The following is a 13,295-nucleotide window of genomic DNA, read 5'->3' as shown; positions in this document are numbered from 1 at the left end:
CATGGATAGTCCTGGTATTGCAACTGATCTCCATTTATCTCTATACAACTGAGCTACAATACTGGATCCCCAAAATCTGACACTGATGACCTATCCAAGTGCACGGGGGGAGGGGTTATTTGACTTAAACTGGACAACAAATCAGATGGATTTCTTATCAAGTTAACATACCGGATGAATAGAGGGAAAAATTGTGAACCAACAAGTTGCACTTCTCGTTTAATTTTATCTTTGGTTGACCTTGAGATGTTCACATGTTTTTTATCACAGTAGACATCTCTTCAATATCAAAAAATTGACTATGGAACGTTTTACATCTTTGTTCCTCAGACTATAGATAATGGGGTTCAAGACAGGGATGACCATGCAGTACATAGCCGAGATGACACTGTCCATTCTCTGGGAGTCACTTGATCTTGGCCTTAAGTACATGAAGATTAGAGCTCCATAATACATGACCACCACCGTGATGTGAGAACTACAGGTGGAGAAAGCTTTTAACCTTCCAGATAATGATGGGATTCGTAGAATGGCTGAAATGATAAAGATATAGGTCACCAAAATAAAAGTCATGAAGCCAACCCCAAAAAGGGAAGCCGACACAGTGGTCAACATCTTGTTGAGTGATGTGTCACTACAAGAAAGCTGAAGAAGTGGTTGGACTTCACAGTAGAGTCGGTCAACTTTGTTAAGACCGCAGTAAGGTAGGAGAGATGTTGGCAAAGACTGGATGATGGAGTTGAAGATCCCGGTGATCCATGTGGTAGATGCCAATTGAAGACACATTGCTTGGTTCATGATAACACTATATCGTAAAGGGATACAGATGGCAACATATCTGTCGTAGGCCATGAGGGCAAGTAGGATACACTCAACAGTGGCACACAAGGTGAAGAGATAAACTTGACAGATGCAGGCCTGGAAGGAAATCCGGTTACTTTGTATTACGATGTTGTTGAGGATATTTGGTAGAGTGATGGTCGTGTAGCACATCTCTAATATAGAGAGGTTGGCCAGGAAAAAGTACATGGGTGTATGAAGACGGGCATCGGTGATGATGGCTGTGAGGATAACCAAGTTACCAACTAACGTCATTAGGTAGATACTCAAGAAGACCACAAAGGACACACAACGAAGCTGAGGAGTGGTAGGTAGACCCAGAAGTACGAATATAAAAGTGGTGGTGTTGGCTAGACCAATGGCGGCCATAGAATAGTCACTAAGAAGAATAGAAATACATGAATGTAATGTCAGTGATGAATCATTTTAATTGTGAATAGAGAGTTATCTGCTACCAAACAGCTTTGCCCATGGTTCATTCCCCTTGTGAACAAAGAATGGACCATGTTGAAATTTGACAGGTACAATACTTTTATGCCAAACAATGACTTCAATCACATTGCATGATCTGCTGCTCGCATCTAAATGAATCGAGTCATCTCAGTCCCACAAGTGCCCCTGATGTAAAAACCAGCAGTATATCCACTTCTGGAACTACTAGAGCTAAAAATAAAAAGTGCACTGATGAGTAGTGATGATTGGCAGATCCGGCACCCACAACCCCCAAAGCCGAACAATCTCCACTGTTCATGTTTCAGGTTCATGTTCAAGGAAACCTCAGCAAACACATGTATGTCTTCATACAGCATCATACAGCAATATCTTTAAGGCACAGCATCAGTATAGTTTGCAGTTCCAGCACTATCCAGCAATATCTTAAAGGTACAGTCTCAGTACAGTTTGCAGTTCCAAATAGGTAACGCTGATGCCAACTAGGTCTGAGACTGTGACTTTAGGATATTGCTCGATAATGCAACAAGGGACAGGGATGTGGCCGTGCTGCTGGTGGTGATGGAGCTGGTGCTGCAAGGAGAGGACATGTCCCATTTTGGCCTGCTACAAGTTCCCTTGGTGCAAGTAGGCAACAGGGTGTGCAGCGTGTACTGATAAGCCCCCAGAGGCCACACAAAGTTGAGTCATTGGTCAATTACATGGCAGGCAGTGCCTCAACTCCCATGGAAATATCTGTGCCAACTCAACTACTGTTAAAAGTGCAGTGCCATCCACCTCCGCAAAGCCTTCTCAGTCGTGGAGTAGTCACTCATGCTGTATGATGACTCTCCTAATGGATTCAGGGATCCATCCACTTGCCCCTGCTCCAGAAATAAAGTTGCAGAATTCCCAAGAACTTGTATTGGAGGATATGGATGGAGGGTGTGGATGACGGACCATAAGTAGAGATGTTTGATGGTGATGATGAAACCCAATTGCCAATGGCTGTGTCTTTCTGCGATGTGCAGACCCAGAAGTAGGGCAGCAGTGAGGGCTCGGTGGTAGAATAAGCGAGGGGTGATGATGGGGTCCTAGATCCTCCATGGGTGGAAGGAAGTGATGGTTCAGACAATGAAGTGGTGGTCAAGAAGCTCCAGGCAGCCTGGGCGAAAGCCCACACACCGTCCACGAGCTGTCCAATGAGTGGTTGTTGCCACTGAACCCCAAGCCAAGCGAGGTACTGTGCAACAATGGCCGGAACCCTGTAGTGGCTTTTGGCTGAGCCGGTTGAGTTACCTCTCTTGCTTTGCTCATTTACTGTCCCTGGTGATGCAAAGGTTCCGGGACAACTATACAGACCTGCTGGAGCTGCTGCTTGGGGTGTGTGGGGTATATTCAGAATTTGGAGTTCACACCATGGTAATGCATGGTAGAAGATTACCTTTCCACACGTCTCCTGGAACTGAAGGATGGGTCCTCCTGATTTAATTTCTAGGAGGGAAAATTCGTCAAGTGACCAGAGCTTGCCCTCTATGCCTTGTAGGTGCTGTCCTTCAGCTAGTGTGCTGGTAGAGCTCATGCCCAGCATCGCTGGTGGTGTCATCACCAACAAGAGGACCCTGCTGTCCACAGCCAACGTGGACACCCTGATGTTCATTGAGACGCATCGAGAGGAACATTATGTGGTGTTTCCATTGCTTCTTTAACCCTCTATGTAAATATTTGAGTCTGAACACCCAGATCGCCTTCAACCACTGCGAGATTAACAGGTTTTTAACAAAATTTTTAGGATTATTTATTTTTTTATGCTATGTTATTATTTTAAGTAGTTTTTCTAGTCCATTTTTGTCAGGGCATCTACCTTGTTATTCCCACCATTTTCAGCCCTCCAGCCCCTCCTACATCCATTTTACAGCAATTTTTGGTATTAAAATACAGGTCCCTATTTATATCAATGGGGTTCGTGTGCAAGTTTAAGTCATGCCTCAGTTCAGCTCCAGAGACAAATTTTCTCCTGAATTTCAAACAAACCCGCTTATTGCTACTGATGATCCTTCATATGGAGCACCATGGAGGACTTGTAGACCCTAACACTTCATATTGCACCAATACTTAGCCACGGCCAAGACAAAATCCCAGTATCCAGTGATAGATTTACCCATAACACAGCCCATGAAATTGCTCGGGTATCTCAGATGACAAGGAGCCCACAGTGACATCCACAGATAGGTCAGCACCGAGCTGTGTGTTTTTTATAGGTGGACCTTTAACCAGAATCTCATACTAAATGCCATATCTGACTTTGCCTGCACATCCCCCTTCCCTGTCCTTGGAAATCCACTGTCGTTAAACCCCTCCCTGTCTGTAGTCATAGTATTATTGGGGGTGTCTATTATATACCTCTCATCTCTGTCTATTGCTCAACCCATGCTGTTTGATCTGCCACTGATCTGCGATTATTCTCTTACTTAATTCAAACTTTCCACTCCCATCTCTAGGACTTCTCCAGAGCTTCACCAAATCTCTGGAAAGCCCAACCCCTTGTGCCCCCCCTCATCCTCATAGACTGTAAGCTCTTGTGTCACCCCCTCATCCTCATAGACTGTAAGCTCTTGTGTTACCCCCTCATCCTCATAGACTGCAAGCTCTTGTGTCATCCCCTCATCCTCATAGACTGTAAGCCCTTGTGCCCCCCCTCATCCTCATAGACTGTAAGCTCTTGTGCCCCCCTCATCCTCATAGACTGTAAGCTCTTGTATCACCCCCTCATCCTCATAGACTGTAAGCTCTTGTGTCACCCCTCATCCTCATAGACTGTAAGCTCTTGTGTCACCCCCTCATCCTCATAGACTGTAAGCTCTTGTGTCATCCCTTCATCCTCATAGACTGTAAGCTCTTGTGTCATCCCCTCATCCTCATAGACTGTAAGCTCTTGTGTCCCCCCTCATCCTCATAGACTGTAAGCTCTTGTGTCACCCCCTCATCCTCATAGACTGTAAGCTCTTGTGTCATCCATTCATCCTCATAGACTGTAAGCTCTTGTGCCCCCCCTCATCCTCATAGACTGTAAGCTCTTGTGCCCCCCCTCATCCTCATAGACTGTAAGCTCTTGTATCACCCCCTCATCCTCATAGACTGTAAGCTCTTGTGTCACCCCCTCATCCTCATAGACTGTAAGCTCTTGTGTCACCCCCTCATCCTCATAGACTGTAAGCTCTTGTGTCATCCCTTCATCCTCATAGACTGTAAGCTCTTGTGTCATCCCCTCATCCTCATAGACTGTAAGCTCTTGTGTCCCCCCTCATCCTCATAGACTGTAAGCTCTTGTGTCACCCCCTCATCCTCATAGACTGTAAGCTCTTGTGTCATCCCCTCATCCTCATAGACTGTAAGCTCTTGTGTCCCCCCTCATCCTCATAGACTCTAAGCTCCTGTGTCATCCCTTCAACCTCATAGACTGTAAGCTCTTGTGTCACCCCCTCATCCTCATAGACTGTAAGCTCTTGTGTCCCCCCTCATCCTCATAGACTGTAAGCTCTTGTGTCATCCCCTCATCCTCATAGACTGTAAGCTCTTGTGCCACCCCATCATCCTCATAGACTGTAAGCTCTTGTGTCACCCCTCATCCTCATAGACTGTAAGCTCTTGTGTCACCTCCTCATCCTCATAGACTGTAAGCTCTTGTGTCACCTCCTCATCCTCATAGACTGTAAGCTCTTGTGTCACCCTCTCATCCTCATAGACTGTAAGCTCTTGTGTCCTCCCCTCATCCTCATAGACTGTAAGCTCTTGTGTCACCGCCTCATCCTCATAGACTGTAAGCTCTTGTGTCACCCCCTCATCCTCATAGACTGTAAGCTCTTGTGTCACCCCCTCATCCTCATAGACTGTAAGCTCTTGTGTCACCCCTCATCCTCATAGACTGTAAGATCTTGTGTCCCCCCTCATCCTCATAGACTGTAAGCTCTTGTGTCACCCCCTCATCCTCATAGACTGTAAGCTCTTGTGTCACCACCTCATCCTCATAGACTGTAAGCTCTTGTGTCACCCCCTCATCCTCATAGACTGTAAGCTCTTGTGTCCCCCCTCATCCTCATAGACTGTAAGCTCTTGCGTCACCCCCTCATCCTCATAGACTGTAAGCTCTTGTGTCACCTCCTCATCCTCATAGACTGTAAGCTCTTGTGTCACCCCCCCCCTCATCCCCATAGACTGTAAGCTCTTGTGTCACCCCCTCATCCTCATAGACTGTAAGCTCTTGTGTCACCACCTCATCCTCATAGACTGTAAGCTCTTGTGTCACCCCCTCATCCTCATAGACTGTAAGCTCTTGTGTCACCCCCTCATCCTCATAGACTGTAAGCTCTTGTGTCACCCCCTCATCCTCATAGACTGTAAGCTCTTGTGTCACCCCTTCATCCTCATAGACTGTAAGCTCTTGTGTCACCCCCTCATCCTCACAGACTGTACGCTCTTGTGTCACCCCCTCATCCTCATAGACTGTAACCTCTTGTGTCACCCCCTCATCCTCATAGACTGTAAGCTCTTGTGTCACCCCCTCATCCTCATAGACTGTAAGCTCTTGTGTCACCCCCTCATCCTCATAGACTGTAAGCTCTTGTGTCACCTCCTCATCCTCATAGACTGTAAACTCTTGTGTCACCCCCTCATCCTCATAGACTGTAAGCTCTTGTGTCACCTCCTCATCCTCATAGACTGTAAGCTCTTGTGTCACCCCCTCATCCTCATAGACTGTAAGCTCTTGTGTCACCCCCTCATCCTCATAGACTGTAAGCTCTTGTGTCTTCCCCTCATCCTCATAGACTGTAAGATCTTGTGTAATCCCCTCATCCTCATAGACTGTAACCTCTTGTGTCACTCCCTCATCCTCATAGACTGTAAGCTCTTGTGTCACCCCCTCATCCTCATAGACTGTAAGCTCTTGTGTCACCCCCTCATCCTCATAGACTGTAAGCTCTTGTGCGCAGGAACCTCACTCCTTTTTGTATATGTCCCCTATAAGATGTAAAACTACGTAATATGACGGTGCTATGTACATAATGATTATTATTATGATATATTACACTGCAGTGTACGCATTATGGTGATATTATGTTGTGTCTTGCTCAATGTGTATTCTGCAGATCACATTCTCTAACGAATACAAGCGGTCCCCTACTTAAGGACACCCAACTTACAGATGACCCATAGTTACAGACGAACCTCTCTGCCCACTGTAATCTCCGGTGAAGCTCTCTGGATGTTACTATAGTCCCAGGCTGCAATGATCAGCTGTAAGGTGTCTGTAGTGAAGCTTTATTGATGGTCCCATTACAGCAAAAAAAAAAATTAAACTCCAATTGTCACTGGGGCAAAAAAAAAATTTTGGTCTGGATCTACAATTATAAAAAATACAGTTTCGACTTACATACAAATTTAACTTAAGAACAAACCTATGGAACCTATCTTGTATGTAACCCGGGGACTGACTGTAGATGAACAAAACTTAGAACAAGAGGAAGCTGTTGTAACCCATTACATATCATACAGCGATAGAGTCCAAGACTCTGCGCACACAAGACCTTCATATAAAGTGTATATTAGGGGAAGGAGATCCAAGACAATGAATGGAAGCGCAGACAGGGAATTACAGTAATAGTTACCACATGTAGAACAGCATTGGCAAAGGACATTTCAACTGGACTTAGAGAAGAATCTAAAAATTTGAAGATACCAAAAATGGATAAAAGTTGAACACTACAGTCTATGAGGATGAGGGGGGACACAAGAGCTAATACTACTAGTAATAATACTAAAGAGTCCTCCATCATAGAAGTCAAGAAAACCCATTGAAATGAAGATGATACAGGCAGTCCCCGGGTTACGTACAAGATAGGGTCTGTAGCTTTGTTCTTAAGTTGAGTTTGTATGTAAGTCGGAACTGTATATTTTATCATTGTAATCCCAGCCAGAACTTTTTTGGTCTCTGTGACAATTGGATTTTAAAATTGTTGGGTTGTCATAAGAACCAGGATTATCAATAAATCTTCATTACAGACACCTGTGATAACTGTTATAGCTGATTATTGTAGCCTGGGACTAAAGTACAATAAATTACCAATATCCAGAGGTCCGTTTGTAACTAGGGGTCGTATGTAAGTCAGGTGTTCTTAAGTAGGGGACCGCCTGTATGTATGAAAGGAGTTGGGCAGGGAGTTGCTTATTTGGACTAAACCAATTTTCCCAGATTTTTTTAGTTAAAAAAAAAAATCTATATTGCATTCACCTCCATTCAATAAAACCACATTAAAAAAAAAGAAGGAAATATTTTTCATAAAATCCTGTGTCCTAGCTCAAAACCCAACAGGGGATGACAGAATCTTCCACTCACCTTGGATAGTTTGTCACAAGGAGACGCGGTTTTAGCTACTTCTGGCCTTTTATAGCCAGAATATTCATGTAACCTCCTATATCTCACAGGGGAGGACAAATATATAGATGTATAATTTATACCCTCAGGGTTATGGCAAATGCGTATAAAGTTGTGGATCTAATTAAGTATTCGTTTCATAAATCTAAATATAATATTTTACATATTTTAAATCAGCAATACTTATTTTTCGGCTTTGAGGTGTGTATCTTTATTATTATTTATTATCTTTCATTTAAAAGGTAGATTTTTTTCGTATTATTTCCAAAAATAAAATGTAATATTATTGTGCAAAAATCTCCTTATTTACACCTTAACTTCTTTTAGTCTGATGTGAAATAGATGATATCAAAAATATAGTAAATATATAAAGCACAAGTATGAAATGAGTAAGAGTCATAACTTATATTTTTAAAAAACAGTTACTCTAAAAAAATACTGTACAGGCGGTCCCCTACTTAAGAACACTCGACTTACACACGACCCCTAGTTACAAACGGACCTCTGGATATTGGTAATTTCCTGTACTTTAGTCCTAGGCTATAATAATCAGCTATAACAGTTATCACAGGTGTCTGTAATGAAACTTTAGTGTTATTCCTGGTTCTTATGACAACCCAACATTTTTAAAATCCAATTGTCACAGAGACCAAAAAAGTTCTGTCTGGGATTACAATGATAAAATATACAGTTCCGACTTACATACAAATTCAACTTAAGAACAAACCTACAGACCCTATCTTGTATGTAACCCGGGGATGTACATGTCTTTACACAAGACATATTTATTTGATGTTCATAGTAAAACATTTTCCTGTTAACTCCTTTCAGACATAATAATACTAATGATACTAATGCAGAGTTATTAGACCTCAAAGGATGAAGATTTCAGAATTTTGTCATGTTTTAAGGGGAAAAAAAACATTTAATCCATCATATTAAGGATGCCTCTAAGAAAAACAGTTCTGAATACATGAAATGGTAAGTTATTTAATTGTAGAGGTGTTGTAGGTGCCCATGGCGGTACCCTCACTCTCAGTATTAATAAATCCATTATAAATGTAATGAATCTTGAGTCTAGAGATGAGGTGACTTCATTTTCTGGTCTTACACTCTAGACTTCCCCGCAGATGACCCCAGGGGATGCTTCAGGGTTCTTTAAATACTTCTTTATGCCCTCCCCCCCCCCCCCCCCCCCTGCGTTTGCATGACACTAATCAGGTATTGTACATTCTTATCACTGGAAGTGGCTTTGTCTTACTGGGAACAACTGGGAGAATGGGACAGCGTCAGATTATACCAAGGAACCCAAAAAATTGAATTTAAATAGAGATTGAGATCTATTCAGGGGGAGAATGCGCATTTAAAAGGCCCGGGGTGTCAGACAATAGGAGACGTTTACATCCCCAAAGCTTCTGTAATTGTTATCTGCTCACTAATTAAGCTAGATGAAGGCTTGGTCATATAAACAATGTAACTTCCAGTTAGAATTCCCAGTGGGGGGGCTGGAGGTTTTTACTGGAATGAGATTCAGTTTAGGAGGAGGAAGGAGGAGTCAACCTTCCTGTACAGGGTCAAGCTATTATACTGGAATTAACCCTTTTAGCATTGACTCTTCTGTATGATTTTTGTTTGTTTTTTAATATTTTATGATCTCTTAAGTTTTACATTAACTCTGCCCTTATTCATTATACTCTTGTCATATCTCATGTGTGGTCGGTTTGTCCATTATGAACACATATATCCTATTGGGTTGTTGGGTCACAACTGTTATATAATGTAACCCATATATGCCCAACCCAATTAAAATGTTTTTTTTTTTTTTTTTGCAATTATTAATAATATTGCTTTATGGGCTCTACACTGATTTGTTCCTTTTGTTATACAAGTATCTAAAGGTAGTTTATATTATTAATTAACCATCCACCATGTCCTGAAAGTAGAACATTTACAGGCGGTCCCCTACTTAAGAACACCCAACTTACACCCAACTCTGGATATTGGTAATTTACTGTACTTTAGTCCTAGGCTACAATGATCAGCTGTAACAGTTATCACAGGCGTCTGCCATTAAGATTTATTATTAATCCTGGTTCTTATGACAACCCAACATTTTTCAAATCCAATTGTCACAGAGACCAAAAAAAAAAAAAATGTCTGGAGCAACAATTATAAAATTTGCCGTTCCGACTTACATACAAATTCAACTTAAGAACAACCCTACAGAACCTATCTTGTACGTAACCCGGGGACTGCCTGTACCATAGACCATATTCAGTAGGATGTATGCATAAAAAAACATAAAATACGCCAGGGTGAAGTGTAATCTATCACTTTTATTGCATCACATTTCACACATTTCATTATAATGTGTACAAAATTGACAATTTTGGTAAAACTGGAGAATCCTGGGAAAAGTGAATGGATGTGATGTAGAATCGATGTCGGCAGGTTTGCTGGTGCAGGGATCAGCCAAACAAGAAGCACTTTCTACTAGTAAGAGATAAGATAGGGCCCCAGTTTGGCTGATCCATGAGCAGGTGACCGTAGATGTCCTCAGAAAGATGTCATCTCAACATGGGAGGAGGTGCTGTCCCTTGACTTTCATTTTGTCTGACGCTCATAGTATGAATAGTGTGCATTACAAAAAGTAAGATTTCTACACATATTTGTCTTCCAAATGGAAACACTTACCCCAAGATTTCTTAGATTACAACTTGTTTTCATACTTTTGGCACGGTACCGCCATGGGGTATACCAAAACCCAATGGCCAATTGTAATATGAGAAGGCTTGTGCCAACAACCACTTAGGCTAAATGGCATATATAGTGGGAAAACTTGCAGTAGGATGATCATGGTCTGGATGGTCACCTGTTTACAAAATGCCCCAAACGAGAAGCACTTACCCAACTAGTGTGTACAGGAAAGCACTTTGTTTGGGGTGTTTTGCATCCAGATATTAGAGAAAACCATAAAAAGATTACATAATTAATGTCGGTTATTATGGCGCAAAAATCAGCCGAACAAGAAGCACTTTCTCGCTAGTGCATACAAGACAGTGCTCTTGTTTGGCTGACCAATGACCATCCTAGATCAGTCGATGATCCTCCACGATTTGTTTATATCCACTCACCAACCAAACTAGAAAGCACTTACTCGGTGATATTAACGAGACAGTGCCCTAGTTTGGCTGATGGACAGACACAAGATGGAAGCCCTGGTGGGATGGAATTTACAAGTGGTAAGATGAATAATGATGAACAGGATGTCCACACAATGCCCCAAACGATGAAGCACTTACCGCTCGTTTTAACACAGGAGAGTGCTCCCCGTTTAGGGTCTTGTACAGACACTTGAAAAAAAATTGTGCATAACATAACCGTTTTGCTGCTTTGATTATCTGTAAACCAACCGAACTAGAAAGCACTTACTCGTAGATGATAAAGAGTGAGGGCCCTAGTTTGGTTGATGAACATGACAATAGGGAGACGCCCTACTCCTAGAAAAAGTAAAGGTTGCTTAAACCAAAAATTAAGTTATTGAGCATTACATCCCACACAATGCCCCAAACATTTAAGCACTTTCCCCATGGAAAAACAGGAATAGTGCTCAGTTTAGGGTCTTGAGCAAGAAGATACAAGGAGCTACCTAGAAGATGTGGAGACCAAGATATCCAAAATATGAAGTATGGGTTGCTTACATACCAACCGAACTAGTAAGCACTTACTCAGGGAACAATACGAGGCAGAGCTCTAGTTCGGCCGATGTGTAGGACAACAAAATTATTTCAAGAGTTGGTCAAAAAAGGTAAAAAACTCCATAAAAAACCAACACAATCCCCCCCCAAATAAAATTAAGTACTTTGAAAGCTCTTAGTTTGGGGGTTCTGTGGACGTAGAGTACAGTCCAGGCTATTAGGTATTACACTAAAATATTCCTTACGGCTTGACTCAAAATTCCCAACAAAATGAGATCTTCACCTTAAGGTTATCCAGTTGACCAGCTTTTTGGAAACCTACAAGAAAAACCAATACAGGAACCCTTAGTATTTAAGAAATTCAAAAAGTTTTGGCTTACAGTTAAACCTGGTCATTTTGCCCCATGAACTGTACTTTCGATTAGCTTGACCATTTAAATTCTAATGGGTCATTAACCATTAATACATGTGAAGAACCCACCGAAATCCAGATAAAATACATAAAATAGTGAATAAGATAAGACTATGAACTAACAAAAATGTTGGGACTTAAAAGGGTGAAGTGTAGAAGAAGCCCATGGCCACCCAAGTAGAGTTGGTCAAGGAGAAGTTAAGGTAAAGTATAAGGTAGACTATAGTGAGGTAGTAGTAGAGTAGAAGATGAGAACATCTTACCTGGACATCAGGATGGTCTACTGCCTACTGGATCCCACCAGCCTTTTTATAGGGCCGCCACAGAAGACCACCGCCCAATCAAGTTCATGTGACATCATTCGATTACTTTGCATATCAGTGGAGGAGGTATTGTTTAACTGTGAACAAATGGGGGTAGGGGGGGGGCGGCTCTGATTAAAGAGACCCTTTGGAACCAAATGTTGAATTAAAATAGAGATTGAAATCTATTCATGGGGGGGGGGGGGGGAAGACGCATTTAAAGGACCCTTGTGAGACAATGGGGGATGTTTACATCCTTAAAGCTGAACTGGCTGATCTGCTCCCAGAATTGCTGCTTGTTCACTAATTAAGTTAGTCGGGGGCTGATAGAAGATGATTTGAGGGTCAATCATATATTTAGTGGGGGGGTCAAGATGCCATGTTGTATGCAGGGGATGAATTCTGGAGACGTTCTATAAATTGGATTGTAATTATATAGAATATCTTAGCCAGTGTCTAGTATTATGAGGAGCCCCATGTTTAAGGGGTTGTCCCCAGAAAGGTCCACCAATGCTAAACTGATGGCAGAGTGTCACCCCCAATTATTAACATTCAGGGGAGTACAGCGCCCCCACAGGGAAATGTCAGCATTACAAAGCTTTCAATAATCTAGGTAGGTAGTGATGAGTGGATCCAATGAAGTTTGGGTTCGATGAGTTTGGCTGAACTTCAGGGGAAAAAGTTTGGTCCTTGTACCCGGACTTGACCCAAACTTGGCTCTAAATCCATTGAAGTCAATGGGGAACCAAACTTTGACGCCCAAAAGTTGCTAAAAGACAGACAGTCGTGCGGTATGAGACGGTTTGAGATTAGACAGACAGTCGCTGCAGGATTAGACCGTTTGAGATTAGACAGACAGTCACTGCAAGATTAGACTATTTCAGATTAGACAGTCAGTGAGGTATGAGAATTTTTGAGATTAGATAGACAGTCGCTGCAGTATGAGACTGTTTGACATTAGAGAGGCAGGGACTGCGGAATGAGACCCTTTTATATAAGACAGTGACAGCAGTATGAGACCGCTTGACATTAGGCAGGCAGTGTCTAATGGTTTATGAAACCATTAGAGATTAGACAGTCAGTGACTGCAGTATGAGACTGTTAGGGATTAGACAGGCAGGGACTGTGTATGAGACCGTTTGAGATTAGACATGCAGTGAAAAGGGTATGAGACCGTCTGA

At 42.3% G+C, this 13,295-nt stretch overlaps 1 protein-coding gene across 1 annotated transcript; it reads right to left on the bottom strand.

The window, feature by feature from the left end:
• Positions 1-264: 264 nt before the first annotated feature.
• On the bottom strand, positions 265-2,929 carry LOC140076478 (olfactory receptor 8U9-like). Its single transcript, XM_072123005.1, has 2 exons — positions 2,714-2,929; positions 265-1,137 (listed from the first exon to the last, which is right to left on the bottom strand). Exons 1-2 carry the CDS (start codon positions 2,927-2,929, stop codon positions 265-267), a joined length of 1,089 nt encoding a protein of 362 aa, XP_071979106.1.
• Positions 2,930-13,295: the final 10,366 nt, after the last annotated feature.

The sequence above is a fragment of the Engystomops pustulosus genome, chromosome 9 (genome assembly GCF_040894005.1).
Source record: "Engystomops pustulosus chromosome 9, aEngPut4.maternal, whole genome shotgun sequence".
In the NCBI taxonomy this organism is placed as follows: domain Eukaryota; kingdom Metazoa; phylum Chordata; class Amphibia; order Anura; family Leptodactylidae; genus Engystomops; species Engystomops pustulosus.
The sequence above is the reverse complement of the archived record's forward strand: the minus strand, read 5'-3'. Positions and strand labels throughout refer to the sequence as shown.